The sequence below is a fragment of the Astyanax mexicanus genome, chromosome 24 (genome assembly GCF_023375975.1).
Source record: "Astyanax mexicanus isolate ESR-SI-001 chromosome 24, AstMex3_surface, whole genome shotgun sequence".
Classification (NCBI taxonomy): domain Eukaryota; kingdom Metazoa; phylum Chordata; class Actinopteri; order Characiformes; family Acestrorhamphidae; genus Astyanax; species Astyanax mexicanus.
This window is the reverse complement of record NC_064431.1, coordinates 1,940,874-1,958,028: the sequence shown is the minus strand read 5'-3', so window position 1 is coordinate 1,958,028 and position 17,155 is coordinate 1,940,874. Positions and strand designations below refer to the sequence as shown.

Genomic DNA, 17,155 nt, shown 5'->3' with positions numbered 1-17,155 from the left:
AGACGGTTATTTTCTTTATCTGCCGAGATAAGGACACCTTTTGAATCTGTTTAGCGGGCTTAGCGCTCGCCATTCTTTTTGAGGACGTGACTGGCCCAATCTTTCACAGCGTCTACAGAGTCTACAGAATCTGCCCTTCAGGCAACTGATGATTAACAGCCTGTTGTAGGCTAATCTTTAGGGCGAATGTACTTTAGACCAAACCCGTGCATTCTCTCCTCAGTCTGTTCAGTCCTGTAAACCTGGTATTTGCATTTAAATGTAAGGGAAGCTAATCTTGAGGGTTAGTAGGTTATCAATTAGCCCAAGCACTTGCAAATTATTTCCACTGAGGTCATTTCCAAAGGAGCCCACGAGGAAACCGCATGCCATTCATATGACTACGCCTTTTGTGAGGGAACAGGTGGGCATGAATAGGCAGCCTCGAATCCTAATGGCATTTCCCTGAATGACCACCCTCACTTTCCCCTGCTGTTCACTGGGCCTAATCTGTTAAGTAATTGCAGGTGGTCCCTTTCTTTCACTGGGCGAGTCTGGGGGGCAGCGGCAGTGCCGGCCGCGGGCTTTGTCGGTTCACCGAGCTCAGCGTAAGCAACTCAACAATTACCCTTCTCCAGAGCACTCCAGCTAGATCACACCAAACACACACTTACAGTCACACACATATTCACACTCTCTCGCTCGCTCTCTCACTTCAGGAAAACCTGGGCAATTTGCGGAGAGGTCAAAGAGCACCTCGACCTGGCTGGGGGTAAAAAGCGAAGGGAGGGAAACTCCTCCTCTCCATTCACGAGGCTGCTGAACACAAACTGGTTCCGACAAACATTAATTGGCACCGTCTACAACGGTGGTCTCAAATCACAGCGGTCTAACTCCTGTAGTCTAAAGCTCGGAGAATATAAAAAAAGAAAAGAAAAAAGAAAATAAGAGAAAGTTGAAAACCTACAGGATGATCACAAGCCATCAAACCAAGCTGAACTGCTTGCATGTTATCCAAAAGCAGTGTGCAAGACTGGTGGAGGAGAACATGATGCCAAGATGCATGAAAAAAAAAACTGATTAAAAACCAACCAGGTTTATTCCACCAAATATTGATTTCTGAACTCTTCTGAAAACTTTTTTTTTGCATTAATTGAGGTCTGACAGCTTTGCATTTTTTGTTTGTTTTTCAGCCATTCCTTTTTTTCTGTAGTTTTTATAGAATAAAACAAAAATGTTCATTTTACACTATACAAGCATAAACCTATAAATAGAAAAACCAGAGAAACTGATTCAGAAACTGAAATGTTTTTTTTTTTTTTTTACAGAGCTGTATACATTTTATTTAATTTTTATTTTGTTGCAGTGGTGTAATCTTGAAATATTTTTCAAATGTTGTTAATCGCAATAAAAAGTATCGTTATCGCAAAAATACCATGAAAGATCATGATACTATTTTAGAGCCATATTGCCCACCCCCTGGTATCAATACCACTAAAATTCTACGATCTTTTATACTAATGAAAAAAATCTAATAAAAATGTGTGTTTTTAGAATTTTGGCATTGACCTGTTACCAGTATTACCAGTGTTTCTCACGACATCCTTAATATATGAGTGTATAAATAAAGAAAAAAAAACCCCAGCAAAAACAGTGAATCAAACCTCCTCTGCTAATTCTTCCGATATTTAGATTTAGATATATCCCACTGATGTTTAACTGCAGAAATAAATAAACATGCAGTTCAGGAGCAGGAAAACAGAAATAATACGAGAAAAAATAAATAAATAAATAAAAAAAGAATCAGTGGGTGAGACCAATGCCTCTTCCCACACCAAGCCTGGCATTCTCGCTGCTGAAAGGCGGTTTTATCATAGCATTGCTGCAATGCTTCACGGAGGCGAAACAGCAAGGTCATATGTCTACTCACAGCTGCTTTTCTCTCCAAATGTCAGAGCTTAAGGTTCGGACAAAAGCAGAGCAGCTTCTGATGCAGCATGAAGCCTCCCTCCCCCTGACCAACACCAACCAACTACAACAGTACAGCGGTTGTTGTAGCCAGCGCTGGCTGGGTTTAACCAATTACACAGCTCATTTTTGCTCATTACAGGCCTACATAGATGTTCCGGTAGGCAGCAGAGAGTGGGTGAGTCTAAATAATTAGGAGAACATTTCTTGAAGTTGAACAAATTCATGAGTGAATAAACAAACCTTTAATTTAAGATAATTCAAGAACTGCAGCATCCAACTCGGGGCGTTCAGAGAAGGTCAAATTCATATGTTTTCAGTGGTTAAAATACCGTGCCATTCCCTGCAAGTATGTAAGAAAATCTCTACAAATGTATGTAAATCTGAATTAATTGAATATCTAAGTGTGTGTGTCTTAACATGATATTAAGGGGCATTAAACAAAAGTTATTTCTGCCTGTTATTTAAGGGGGTGTTAAAAATATTGCTATCGTATCGCAATACTGTATTGATCTCAAAAGCGTTTTTTAGTCTTCGATTTTTCATTAACATAGTTTACATGTTCACATTGGTGTCAGAAGTGCTTTATTCTGTCCATTATCGGTCTTTTATCATGTTTAAACCCGATACCAAACATAGATAGCAGTGCTCTGTAGTAAGATTCCACTCTTCGGATTGCCTAAAAAGTAAACTTATTTACAGCTCTGGAAAAAAATAAAGAGAGTACTTCAGTTACTGAATCAGTTTCTCTGATTTTGCTATTTATAGGTTTATGTTTGAGTAAAATAAACATTGTTGTTTTATTCTATAAACTACAGACAACATTTCTCCCAAATTCCAAATAAAAATATTGTTTTAAGCTTTCAAAAATCAATATTTGGTGGAAAAATCCTGGTTTTTAATCACAGTTTTTTTCATGCATCTTGGCATCATGTTCTCCTCCACCAGTCTTACACACTGCTTTTGGATGAAGCTGTTCAGTTTGGTTTGATGGTTTGTGATCATCCATCTTCCTTTTGATTATATAATCAATGAAACCCATCATTTTTAAGTGGTCTCTTTTTTTTATTTCCAGAACTGTATATTAGTGTGTTATAATCACAATATATCGCCTTGCTTACAGTTCCCCAATATATCACAACATATTGAATCGTAACTGCTTTATCATGATGCATTACGTAACATCACGTTCTTGTCAATCCACAGTGCTACTATTCCTAAATGGATTGTAGTGTTTACCCTGTTCTATGGGTGTTTTCACACCTGCATTTTTAGTCCATTAAAGCAGATCCTGGTTCGTTTACACCGTTGGTGCGATTTGTTTGAGCAGGTGTAAACACACTGTAGTGCGAATCCAAACAATTACACTTCAGAGACCCATGAGAGGAGATGGTCTTGGCCTGGTCCAAATCTCTGGAGATTTGAGCTAAACGGCTAATTCAGCATTTCTAAATAAGTACTACCGCTGTGAAATTGTGGCTCGAAAAAAAAAAACAAGCGGATGGATACGGAAATATATTTTCCCTGTTTGAAAACAAACCAAACCAAAACAATTCAATTCAATGGGAAAAAGGCAAAAAGGCTTCCCATTCACCATGGTTGAATCAAGCGTGTTGGGCTCAAATCTTGTAACTTTGTAAAAATACTACTTACCCTTAAATTAAAAGTAGGAGTGTGCCAAATTGTATTGTACACAATAATAAATCGGCAACATTTTTTTTTATATTGTGAACGATTTTATCCCTAATTTCCACATCAGGGTACTACTTTTTTCTGTTTTTAGTAAAAGAAAAAATTCACATTGTTCTCATAATTTCTCATTATATATCTACTAGAGACAGATTTTATCTGTCCAGTGTCATTTATTTTACTTTAATCCTGTACATATATGGAGATATTTGGAGTGCATTAGTAATGCTGTAGAATTTCTGATGCTTTTTCTATTTCTATTGGCAGAATATATAATAATACTTACTTTTGACCTCAATCCCAGAGACTTAAGTAACAAAGAGAGCCCATGATTGTAAATAAATCAGTTTAAGATATTAATTTGGGTTACATTTTTCTAATTCAATCCATTCAATGACTGAGTAATCTTGATAAATAAAGTGCATTGCTCTTTTTTAACCATTGTCTACCCTAAAAAAGCCCATTTTACCTTATCTTAATTCCAGTTTGCCATTGTACGCCTCCTCCTACCAAAGGTGACCAACCGCCTTCCTTACCCTCTTCTAAGGCAGCGAATGATGCAGCGGTTATGCTGCTGTTATCGTACAGTGTATAGGATGAGACGCCCGTGCCCCTCCTCCCGTTCCTTTAAAACAGAACCTCGGGTTATTTACAAGCGCTACTACAGGAATCTAGGTTAGGCTGCAATTGAAGTGTGAACTACTGCACAGCGCCGCGCTGCAGCAGATGCTGCCTCAAAAGACTGGAGCGGCTCACAGGAAAATAAACAAGAGCTGTGTGAGGAAAGAACCAGCTTCTCGAGCTGCCGAGCGACGATACCGCGTGTACCACCGTGCACCGCCCGCACCGTCTAATCTCAAATCCAATCATGACTCCGGCTTACATGTTTGATTATGAAACAACGAGGCTGAGTGAGTAAAGGGGGTGGGTGGGTGGGAGTTGGGTTATGACTCGGTGGAAAAAAGTGCGTTTCTCCGACAGCTACGGAACTCTGAGGACCTTGCCTCGAGGTCAGAACCGTAATCCCAGTCATTTCTGAAAGATTTGGCTGAGGGGGGACGATGCTACACTTCAGGCTTGTGGGATTGTGTGACTAGAGCATGCCATCACCGTGCTAGCCTACATGAAACTCACCTGTACTGTACTGCAGGAAGTTGTGGCTCGTTTTTTTTTTTTTCCTCCCCTCTCCGTTCTATTTTTAACAGCAAGTGGGGCAACATGCCACATGGCTAACATTAGCTTTATATGGGGGGAGAGGAGGGGAAAGAGAGGAAAAAAATAAAAAAAAGAGGTCACAGATTGCCAACGCCCACTTCCACTGCATCAAGAGTTTTTAGTTGCATATGTACTGTAAAAAACACAGGTTTTACAGCATTTATATCCTTAATAGAAATAAAAAAATGATCTTTATCTCAAAAAAATCTAATTCCTCAATGCTCTCCCACAATGATCTTTACACCTCTACATCATATAATGATCAATAAATACAAAGCAATTAATTATATAATTTACAAAGCTTCCAAAAACTGAACATTTTATTAAATCAAAATATTGACTACCAAATATTACAGTGATATAAAGAAAATGAAGGAATTGTGACCACATATCTCCAGAAGTCAATGATCCAACATTAATATTTCGCAATGCTACAAAAAAAAAGATATGTATAGTTAACATACACTTCATGTAAATCATAAGTAATATATAAATGGGATTTTTTTTTAGATGTTTATTGGTGTTGTATACTCATTAGTTCATACCCAAACCAACTAACACACAAAATGTATATAGACTGTTATAGATAGAAAATGTAGGCACCAGGCCAAACCATGAATTGCGGGAAATCTTGAAATATACAGGAACGTATAACCAAATATATGTCTTAATCATGTCTACACACAGGCACACAGAGATAAACTGACACCAGAATGATCTGTAATCTAATGCATCAAGACAACAGGAAGGCCATAGTGATGGAATGAGGAACAAAAATGACACAAAAGCAAAAAACACCTCATCTGTGAAACATGGTGGCGGTGGAACTGGACGTTTTATAATTGATAAACCTTGAAGCTTGAATTTCAATTCCTCAACAGTCAGTAGAATCACTTCATTTAGTTGCAGCAGGACAATGAACAGCCTGAACCACAAAACTAACAAAACCATGGGATTTTACAGGGCCACAGTGGAAGGCTTGTAGACTAAATGGTGAGGTCACTTGAGCCACTTGAGCTGATCCCAAAAGGGAAAGGATATAAATATAGGCTTGACATTTAATAAAAGCATCACACAACACTGATCTACACAGATATTACCAGTGCAACTACACTGTTTTATAGAGAAACACAAAATAACAAAATAGCAGTGTCACTAAACTGCAACAGAGGCATAACCAATGGAAAAACAATCATTTTGCAATTCAATACTAGTATTCAGTAAAAAAAAATAAAAAAAAGTCCTGTAAATGACTACACCCACACTGAACAGATTTAAACACAAGCCTAAGTGCACAAAAAATGAAAAACAAGTGCATTCCAGGCCTGTCAAATCACCACCAATAAATACACCCAACAGCTGGTAGGTGGAAGCTGGTACTTACTGACTGCAACAGACGTGCAACCAAGTGCTAAACTGTTAAAACTGCTCCCAATCCTAATCCCAATACAGAATGCCTGCTTTGTGTGCATTACCAATTATTATTGACTTTAATTTGACTATAAAGTTAATTTGACTATATTGACTATATTATTGACTATAATTTCAAGCCTTTCATGGGTTCAACAGACTAGAGCAAACATAATGCACTTTATACTGACTGTACTTCATAACATAAGGCTGCACAAATTGGACAAATGATAAATTAAATTAGAAATTGCATCATTTTTTTGTGGCGATATATACTGCAATATAAAAGAATTAGTAGATTTTTTTTTTTAACCAGTTAATGATCAAACATGCTAACACACTTAATATATCCTAAACAGCAGAAAATCTAACATATCAGGAAGATTACTATTACCTCAGTACTGGTAGATATATGATTTATATGATTGCGTTCAACATTTTAGCTATGTAGCTACTGCACAACTACATATTACATTGCATTGCAATGCTCAATCATAATGGGTAACAACAAAACAGTGGCTCACTTGCCATAGACATTATTACAACTAGTATTAAGAAACTATATATATACACACACTGAAATGAGGCATTACTTTTTTCACACTGAAACGACATAATGCATTTTGTGAATGGTTACACCCACACTATTATTAAAAGGTGATATTCTGCATATTTGGTTCATAGTCACTGGATTTGAATGCAATTTAAAAAGCATGTAAAATGTGATGGAATCCAGAGTTAAAACAAGCAAAAATATCCTATATCACTGCCCAAACTCTTACAGACTGCACTGTAGGCACTGCAAATACAGTGCAAATACAGTGCAAATACGCTGTGACGATGCTGCTGCAAACAATGATTGTCTTTAGCCTATCTGTTCCCTTGCATTGCCTCAAGCTGTGTCCTAGCCGAAGACGGTGCCACTATCAGGACTGTGTGAAAAAGGAGCATGCATATAAAATGCACATAATGTTTGCTATGCTATAGCACAGCTGAGAGAAGCTGAAGCGCTCACTGTGCCACAGGAATTCATAAATGAATATGAGGCCATGCATTATTCTTGATCATCTACGGTATTATTCCGCACAATAGGGCTTGATTTATAATTCGGTGGCGCTCTCCGTATGCATTACAGCGCTAATAGAAATTTAAAACAAGGGAAAACCCATGAACGAGCAAGCAATTACAGTCAAACAAAGACAGTTGCTCTCCAGACAAAAACAATCAATATTACTGAATATCTGCTAGAGTACAACACACCACAACAGACTGGCCTCAAGGGCATCGATGATAGCCCACCTTGTTGTGATTGTACTGAAGACACAACCGTGGCAAATTAAACCTTGTTCACACCACCTTGCGCCACCAAACAGCTTGCCGGGGTGTTGGTGCAAGAATGAGCCCGTGCCAGAGGAATGGGCACGGCCTTCACAGAGCATTTTACAGCAACGGGAAAAAGCAGTATGTTGAAATGCAATCTGTTAGTGGCGTCATAGAGCAGACCTGAGAGCTGAAATAAAAAAAAAATAAAAAAAAGACATTAGGAAACTTATGCCTGTCTTCTAATTTTATCCCACCTCCTCTAGTTTTCCCCTGAGGGGGGAAAAGAGGGAGTTGGCAGAAAATAGCCTGTGTGCATGCCAACATGGAGCAGCAGCCTACATGCCAAGACTCAACTACTGCACAGCAACATATAGGCCAGGCCAACGTCGCCTACAGGCAGAGGCAGAAAACAATAGATGCTGCTCTTCTCAGTGATTCACCCCTTCAGCAGAACTATCCTTTCCAAACTGGATTTTAATGTGTACTGTAAAACACACCTGAACCAACAAAAAAAATACCCTGTCTTGATTTACAAACAATAGTTGCTATTTTCTTGCGAAAGAGAACATTGAAACAACTAGATCTTAGCTAAATCAACTTAAACTATTCTTTAGGTATCCAAACACTTGCATTGCTCCAATGTTTCAACAGTACAAAGAAAAACAAAGTTACATTTCTTCAGCAGTACAGTCTTTGTCTCTTTTTCCTAAACTAAAAACATTAACTATAAAACTGTAGTCAACCCAAATCTATCATTTAGCTATTTAAACAAATGCAAAAGGACAACTTGTGCTCGGCCTAGTCGACTTGAATAACCTGAATTCTAACCTGTTCTGTTATTAATTCATATGCATGCTGAACATAAACAGCCAAAAAATGTGAATAATTACTCAATGACTCAATCCTGAGTCAAGTGGAGTCCTGTAATGCAAATATAGTCAACCTACTGTACTGAACATTCATTCAAACGTATGCAAAAGACAAAAACATGACTAGCCTGATTTAATTCATGATGAATTTATGATTTTCCAAACTGCAATCTAAATAAATAAAATACTAATTTGAATGGGAGTGCACACTTAATATAATACAAATATAAAACTCATATATAATAAATTAACTCATGATTGATTCCTTCATAGCAGTTGATATGTTTCTTAAACTGGGAACCTGTAATATGGCAAAAATAGTCAGTCATTCAACCACACTGGTTGGTACATTCACTCAAACCAATGGAGTGGACATAAACATGACTAGCTTGACCTTGGCCTATTAGGTTTAAACTATAATAAATTAAATCCTAACCCTTTTACATTGAGTTCACATTGAATATAAAATCCAAATAACTAAATGATCCATTCCTTTATAAATGCTAAAAATGCTGTGATGTTAAAAAACTAAAATAAAGAAATTCTGCATAATTCAGGCTGTAATGATGGAAACCTTTCCTCAACATTCCTGTTACATCTAAATCAGTGCCCTGACATTTAGCTAGCAGATTTAAGGACGGGCCACACAACACAAGAAGGGTCTGAAAGGGGGTTTAAAACGTCTCCATAGAGAGTCGGACGTGCTGAACATAATAACGACGCCAACAACAGCAACTCACGTTAGATTAACGTTAGATTAAACCCGAACTTACATACCGACCATTAAAGGCTGTGTTCTCCCTCTCTCTCAGCAGTCCGGACTAAGTAGCCTGCTACTGAATATACTGTTTCTCCACACACACACACACACACGACCATAAAACATCTAAATGTCAAGCCAAATACGAGGAAGGGCGCTAGTAGGGTCAGTGTAACGTTCTTTGAGGCCAATTTCAACATTAAATGTGTGTTAAACCTCATTATTTAATTTTGCCCATTTAGTATTAAAAAATTAAATTGGTTTTCATCATTTTTTTTGCATTTTCCTTTTCTGTTTATTAATTTATGACCATCATAATCAGAATTAGGAAAATTATAAAATGTATCTTTACTCAATTATCTGATTTTTCCATGTTTGCATATTGTAACATTGGATTATACAATCAGATTTTTCTATTTCTCTCTTTTTTTTTAGCTAATATTCTAAATAGACAGAATCCAACAATAGTGTTTTCCACCAAAAGTTTCTCGCTTTTATTTAGAATTTGGCCTCAAAAAATAAACTGATACACTCACCTAGCAGCAATTTGCACCAAAAAAAAGGCTAAATGAGAAACAAAGCTTGAATAAAACCATCTAAAAAAATGCAAACGACCAAGTTAGCGAGCCAAAATTACAGAAAAAGATGTAAATGAGTTAATAACTCATTTTAAACCCATACATCACCGTTTATCACAGTTTACCACAGCAGCCTGAGGCGGTGCTGCAATTGAGGATATCTGTTAGCCTGAGTTGCTGAGTTAATATAACTTAGCTGGTTAGTTAGCTAGTTAGCTTAGCTAAATAACTAGCCAGCTAAGTTAGCTAAGTTACATAAGTTAAGTAAGCATTAGCTAGAGTTAGGCGAGGTAAACTAACCGACCAGCCTCCCCAAAACTGCTCAAAACGTTGCTAACATCTACCTAACCTACCTAGCTAGAGAAGTTTACATCAGGTGAGGTAATTTAGCCATAATTAGCTAGGTGAGTGAATTCTGGCTAACGTTATAACCTAGCTAGGTCAGCAAATTAACGTAGCCAACCAAGCCAGCTCTCTACCAAACACCTAAATAGATAAATTTACGTCAGCTGAGGTAACTTTACGTTAACGTTAGTAAACCGACCAGCCTTCCCAAATAGCTAAAAACATTGCTAACATCTAAGTTTATTAATCTACCTAGTTAGAGCTAACGTTAGTAAACCAATCTGCCTCCATAAAACTGCCTTAAAACATTGCTAACATCTACCTAACGCCACCCAACCTACATAGCTAGAGAAGTTTACGTTAGATGAGATAACATAACGTTAACGTTAGCTAGACGAGGTAACGCTGGCTAACGTTAGTAAACCGACCAGCCTTCCCTGAACTGCTGAAAACATTGCTAACATCTAACTTAACGTTACCTAACGCTACCTAACCTATCTAGCTAAAGACGTTTACGTTAGGTGAGTTAACGTAGCGTTGACGTTAGCTAGACGAGGTATAACCCAGCTAGCTATCTAAACTAGAGAAGTTTACGTTAGGTGAGGTAACATAACGTAGCGTTAACGTTGGTTAGCCAGGTGAGGTAACGCTAACACTGGCTAACGTTTGTAAACCGACCAGCCTTCCAAAATATAACCTAGCTAGGTCAGCAAACTAACGTTAGCTGACCTAGCTAAGCTAAAAACAGAAGCAAGTTGTCTCGTTAGCTAACGTTAACGTTCACCCGACGTTGTCCTGGTTCATCAGGCTAGCTAACCATGCTAACAACAACACCAACACCTGTTCGGGAACCTGGACAGTGCATACATGCAATGTGTTTGCGGGGATATAACGTTAACCTAGCTAGCGTTAGGTAAGTTAGCCACGTTTGCTAAGCTCACAAAACGCTGGGGCTTCTGAAATAGTGTAACGTTACAAGCTTAGAGACCACCAGAGCTATTAATAAAAATAAAGACCCTTGGGCTGTTAAGAAGGCTGGGGTTGTAACGTTTACAAGACGTTAAAATCCGTCAGTGACGGAAGGACTGAAGTCAGTGGTTGTAGCTGGCTTTGACATCTAAAAGATCTGTTTTAGCTTGGTTGCATAGCTGTATATAGATTATTTATGGTGTTGATCTGTGTTTTTATGTATCCCCCTCTCTCTCTCTTTCTTTTCGTTCATTGGTTCATTATTTCTTTCTTTCCGTCTTCCTTTTTCTCCTTTCTCTGTTTGATGACACCCATGCCAGTCATCTAACGTTAACCTAACTAGGTTAAATATAGCTGCTGGTGAAATTATGTTGTTATGTTAACCTAATGTTTTAATAACGTTAAAAAAATTCTATTTGAAGTCGCTTTCTTTCAGCAACCTAAATCAGACACTTTCATTGACAGGCGTGTCCAAAAAAACGTTCAACTGTATCAAAAAAAAAAAAAAAAAAAAAAATATAAAATATTAGATACATAGGCTAATGTATACATTAGATACGCTGGCCAAGAAAAGAATAATGTTCAAGCTGGATGCTGATTGGTTATTTAGCTAGGTTAGTAAATTAGTTACGCTAATTAACGAACACCTTGTCCAAAGACACACATGTTCCATATCTCAAAAAGACATTATTGCATACAGAATGTATAACGTAAGCTATTATAAATTATAGGTTTAAACGAAAGTGAACCAAACGTCCAAGTTGAACACTGGATGACTAACTAACTAGCTAACGTTACCCAACACCGTGTCCAAAGACGTTGCCCGTATCAGAACATTAGAGAATAAAGGTAGAGAATAAAAGGTTAAATAAAGACACTAACCGTTCAAAAACTTGCTAAACATCCCTCTTCAGCAGCTGCAAGACAATAGCACAACCATCTAGCGACGATTAACCAGTAAGAAAGGCTTAGAACCGTGTCGACTGAGAGCCGTGACCGCTGTACACTTTAGGTAGGTAGTCTTCAATGTCTGGCTTCAGTGCCTGGTTCCCGTGCAAATAACGTAAATGGGTAAGGTACAAACTCCGTCCTGCAGCACTTTCCTCCTCTTCTTTCTTTCTCTTCCTTCTTTTCCTTCGCTTCACCCACCAAATTGTCAATAATCAATCCTTTCAGGGGAGGTCCAGGAATACAGGGAGATCTCCTGTCCACCTACTTTCACCTTCTGGTGCGTAGAAAACGAAACGAACCCAGGAAAAATGAACCGTCTACAGCCAAGCAGAGCTCCGTCCCCAGCTCTACTGAATGAAGCTCCAGATATTGATTCTGGTTCAGAGAAACCCTTGGAAATTCTCTATTTTCAGCAGAAGCAGCTTCAGTAGCAGCTCCTCCACCACCCAGCTAACTAATGCTGTGCTATCCGAGGCAGCTGGGCTTTGAATACTATGCTGTGAAGTCACTCAGCCCCCTCTGAGACAGGGTTGCCAGATCCAACAAACATATCCAGCCCAAAGTCAGCCTAAAACCCGCCCTTCAGAAGCTTAAATTAGCCCAAAATATACTGCTCTGGAAAAAAAATAAGAGACCACTTAAAATGTTTCTTTGATTTTACCAAATTAAAAACCTCTGGAATATAATCAAAAAGAAGATAGATGATCACAAGCCATCAAACCAAGCTGCATAAAGTTATCCAAAAGCAGTGTGTAAGACTGGTGGAGGAGGAGAACATGATAGATGCCAAGATGCATGAAAAAAAAACTTTGATTAAAAACCAACCAGGGTTATTCCACCAAATATTGATTATTTCTGAACTCTTAAAACTTTATTATGAATATGAACTTGTTTTCTTTGCATTATTTGAGGTCTGAAAGCTCTGTATCATTTTAGTTATTTCAAACATTTTACATTTTCTGCAAATAAATGCTCTAAATGGCAATATTTTTATTTGGAATTTGGGAGAAATGTTGTCTGTAGTTTATAGAATAAAACAACTATGATCATTTCCCTCAAACATAAACCTATAAATAGCAAAATCAGAGAAACTGATTCAGAAACTTAAGTGGTCTCTTAATATTTTTTAGAGCTGATTTATTATCAGTATTGCTATATATATCATTAATTATATTGTAACATTAGTGTTTTATTAGTTATGTGATTTCTGGTTACATTGTTGTTGTTTTGTTTTTTTGTTTGTTTGTTTGTTTGTTTGTTTTGTTTTTGTTACTTTTTTGTTATTTGGCGGCCGCGGTAATTTTTAAAAGTATCCCAAAAAAACGCACCCAGCCACCCCTAAATTTTCACCTGCGACTGGATTTTTTAAACAAGCCCAACTGGGCGGAAAAAACGCGAACCTGGCAACTCTGCTCTCAGAGAAGGAGAAGAAGGGAGAGAGGAGGCGGTTGTTTCTCCTTCACTCCACCCACTCCTCTGTAAGTTCTCGAGGTTGTATGAAATCACTGTATAGAGGTGGGTGGTAATCCAGGTCCAGATAGTGGAAATCCATCCCAGGATTTTGTTTCAACTGCCTCCAACTGCTCTGCTGCAACAAGGACTTTGTTCCAGCCACGTGGCAGTTGGAGCAAAAACCTGGCATGGATTTCTACTTTAGAAATCTTTAGAAATCAGATCCCCAAATACGGATTTTTACTTTTAAAATAATTTAGATTGTAAAAGCATCGTGGTCGCCCAGGTATTTTAAAAAAAATCCTGGGATTATTTCTTTTTTAAATCTGGACTTGAATTATCCAACTCTAGAAATCTGATTCTATAGTAAAAACAGTATACAGTAAATAGTAAAAATAGCTCCTTACTTTCCTTTGTATTAACCCTTTCAGACCTGAATTATTTTCCAATGATTTTTTTTTTACTAAAAACTAAAATTTAACATCTAATTGTAATATGCATGGTTAATTGTTTTACTCATATTTTCTTAATATCAACAATAAATAAATATATATATATATATATATATATATATATTATGTAATAACCAGAAAGGAAAAAAATGTTTCTTGAAATATACTGGTAATTGAGATGCGAGTAAATGCTGATTTGATGGCTTTACATAAATTTGTCCAGATTTTAACCCATATTGCCCATGTCATTGAAAATGAGACCAGTTCTGATTTTCAATTTGCGTCAATCGATTTGTAGCATAACATGCATGATTTATTTTGCCTTAAAATATAAAGTCCACTGCAGTATATACAGTATTTTGCAGCCTACTTTTGACCACTGTACTGGGTAGGATGCCAAAATGGGCCATGCATAATGATTACATTTAGGTAAACAGGATTATAATACTATCTATGTGGCACATTGTGATTAAAGTAAAGCGAAATATCTTAGATGTGTAAAAACAGTCCAACTGAAGGGTTTTATATATACAGTACCTGAGTATCTGAAGCAGAGTTTTCTATAGTAGATAAAACTCTCCAGCACTCAGGTGGACTTCCCCAGACTCCTATATTACAATCAATATCCACCCATTTCTAGGTATGAAACCAGCCCTCTAAAAGAAAGCCTGGGGTGACTAGAGATCAATAAGGCCAAACTTTAATAAGGTCAGATGTCCCCAACAGTGTCCGAGATCCTATTTACAGGAAATAGTCTGAGATTGAGGACAGGTGATTGATTAGGTTGGGATTCCTGATTCTCTAGTGCTCCAGAAAAGACACTTGAGCACAAAGTTTCTTAGGCAGTATACTCACTCCATGACCAGGAATCAATCTGATATTTACTCTGATGTATTTGTTCTTAATTGTAATTATCATTGGTGTATAAACCTTGTAAATTCTAGATCGGTCCTACTCCCTCATTAGTGTTGCGCTATACAGAGAGACACTATTTAGTTCACTAATAGCGGTGAAAACAGGAGTGAAATGACAAATTTTGAGTTGTGTCTGAAATTCTATGGAGCAAACGCTGTGTTTGACGGTAGGACAAAACTACCAAGTGTTACGATTTTAGAAATTTAACTCATCAGTGTTGTAGTTAGATAGTTAACCTTGCAGAAACAAAGCTTTTAGTCCTGCTGATGGAAACGGTACTCATCAGTGTTGTAGTTAGATAGTTAACCTTGCAGAAACAAAGCTTTTAGTCCTGCTGATGAAAAGGGTACTCATCAGTGTTGTAGTTAGATAGTAGAGGTGTGCCAAAAAATCGATTCACATAAGAATCTTGATTCTCATTTACTACGATTCAGAATCGATTTAAAATGTCCCAAAATCGATTCTGAGGGGCGGGTTTTAGACTGATTTTGGGCTGGGTATTTTTGTTGGACCTGGCAACCCTGGGGATAGCGCTTGTCCTTTCAAACGGAGATCTTCCAGACACACACAGAGCGTAGGTGTTTGAGAATCACCGGTAAGATGGCAGAACAAGCACTATATTACATTAGATTAACGTGTAGTTTCAATGTTTTATGGCAGAATGCTTCATAACAAGCATAAAAAAGATCGCTAGTAGTTAGTTTCAGTAACTGTTAGCTAGCTAACTAGCTAACTTTCCAGTTCCACCTTAAATAACGCTACAGGTGGCAGCGGGCTGCAGCATTTAAGGCGGAACGGAAAAATACAATAAGCTAATCAGAGCTAATTTCAGCTCCTCATCACAGAGGAATTAAGGAATGGACCATATGAATTAATTTCTCCACCTCCTGCCCCCTTTCTGAAGAAATACAACCACCTTAAATTAACTAGTTAATCAGCAGCTGCTCCTGAACTTTAGCGCTCCACTGCTATCATCACATCAGCCCAGCAGCGTCACCTACACACCACCGCTAGTAGCCTGGTAATAAAGCAGTGTTATTTATTATTTATTTATTGTTCATTAACGTCATTGTGATATCCCAGTGATTCCTCTGTCACTGAGGACCCACATTCCTGCACATTTTATTGTTTTTGTAACACATTACCTGCTCCAGGACCAGTGTATATTATGGAGGGTTTTTTTTCAATAAGATTCATAAGCCAGAAGCAGAAATTTTTATAATTCAAATCGTTTTGAATCAAAAATCGATTTTGAATCGAATCGTGGCCCCCAAAATCGGAATCGAATCGAATCGTGAGATAGTAAACGATTCCCACCCCTATTAGATAGTTAACCTTGCAGAAACATAGTTAGTCCTGCTGATAGAAATTTGAAAAAGTAGTGTTTGTGTTAGTTATGTTTAAGTATTTATTTATTTATTTTGTTGCTTGCGTGTTAAATTTTGTGTATTGTGATTACTTTGGTTCATTTGTCATATCATACAATGCACAAAACATATATAATATTCACATGCACATAAAATGATTGTGTAATTAGGGATATTTAAGGTATTTTATTAAAGATCATGTTGGAATAAACCCTGCAATACTGTTGATATGCCGAATATTAGCTGTTTGGATAGTCTTCTCAGCATTTGGGCGCATCTGAAACACATTTTACCAAGTGACTTAAATTTTTCTTAATCTCACTGTTACAGTCTGGCAACCCTGGTGGCCATTGCATTGTGGGACACATTTAGCTTGCACAGTAAGCAGCAATGTTTACTATAAATAATTGCATTATAGGATGTTATAGTGCCCTCAAGATAGAGAAAAATGGCCGAGGTACTCAATAGTGTCCTAAATAGTAAATAGGGGCTGTTTCGGTCACAGCCGGTGTTTAGATTGTATTGTGCGTAGCTTTCTTTTGTACTATGGCTGCATCAACTGTAAGTTATCTCACAGACAAAGAGCACCCAACAACAAGCTAGAAATAAATCCACATATATACAGCTTTCCTTTGAAAAAGAAGAAACGAATCCAATTAATATTTAATTTTCACTGTTACTTTTGACTTTTTGTACATTTTCAATTAAGTAAGAAAAAACCTGCAAAGGTTTTGTTAACATAAAAAAGCTGTTTGCTAATCCTTTGGTGTATTGTGCTCTGAACTCACGCTTCATGTTCATCAAAGTGTCTTTCTTGGTATGAAGAGGAGGTTCCCTAAATAATTTGACAGTATTCTTTTACAAACTGTTGTTAAAAGTACATATTGAAACTCTTCATCCATGTTTTGAACTA

The 17,155-nt window shown here is 37.4% G+C and overlaps 1 protein-coding gene across 3 annotated transcripts in view; it reads right to left on the bottom strand.

Moving 5' to 3' along the window:
* The window catches only part of dag1 (dystroglycan 1), a 54,515-nt gene extending 41,969 nt beyond the window's left edge, over positions 1 to 12,546 (bottom strand). The window contains exons 1-2 of one of the 3 annotated variants that reach the window (XM_049471881.1): positions 11,988 to 12,546; positions 9,231 to 9,298 (exon numbers count right to left, since the gene is read on the bottom strand). Coding sequence is in view for 1 of the 3 variants with exons in the window: in XM_022682216.2 (XP_022537937.2) it covers positions 9,235 to 9,237 (3 nt within the window). In the remaining 2 variants the exon portion in view is untranslated. The remainder of the gene's footprint in view (positions 1 to 9,230; positions 9,299 to 11,987) is intronic. The other 2 variants (XM_022682216.2, XM_049471880.1) reach the window with 2 other exon arrangements.
* Between the last annotated feature and the right edge of the window lie 4,609 nt (positions 12,547 to 17,155).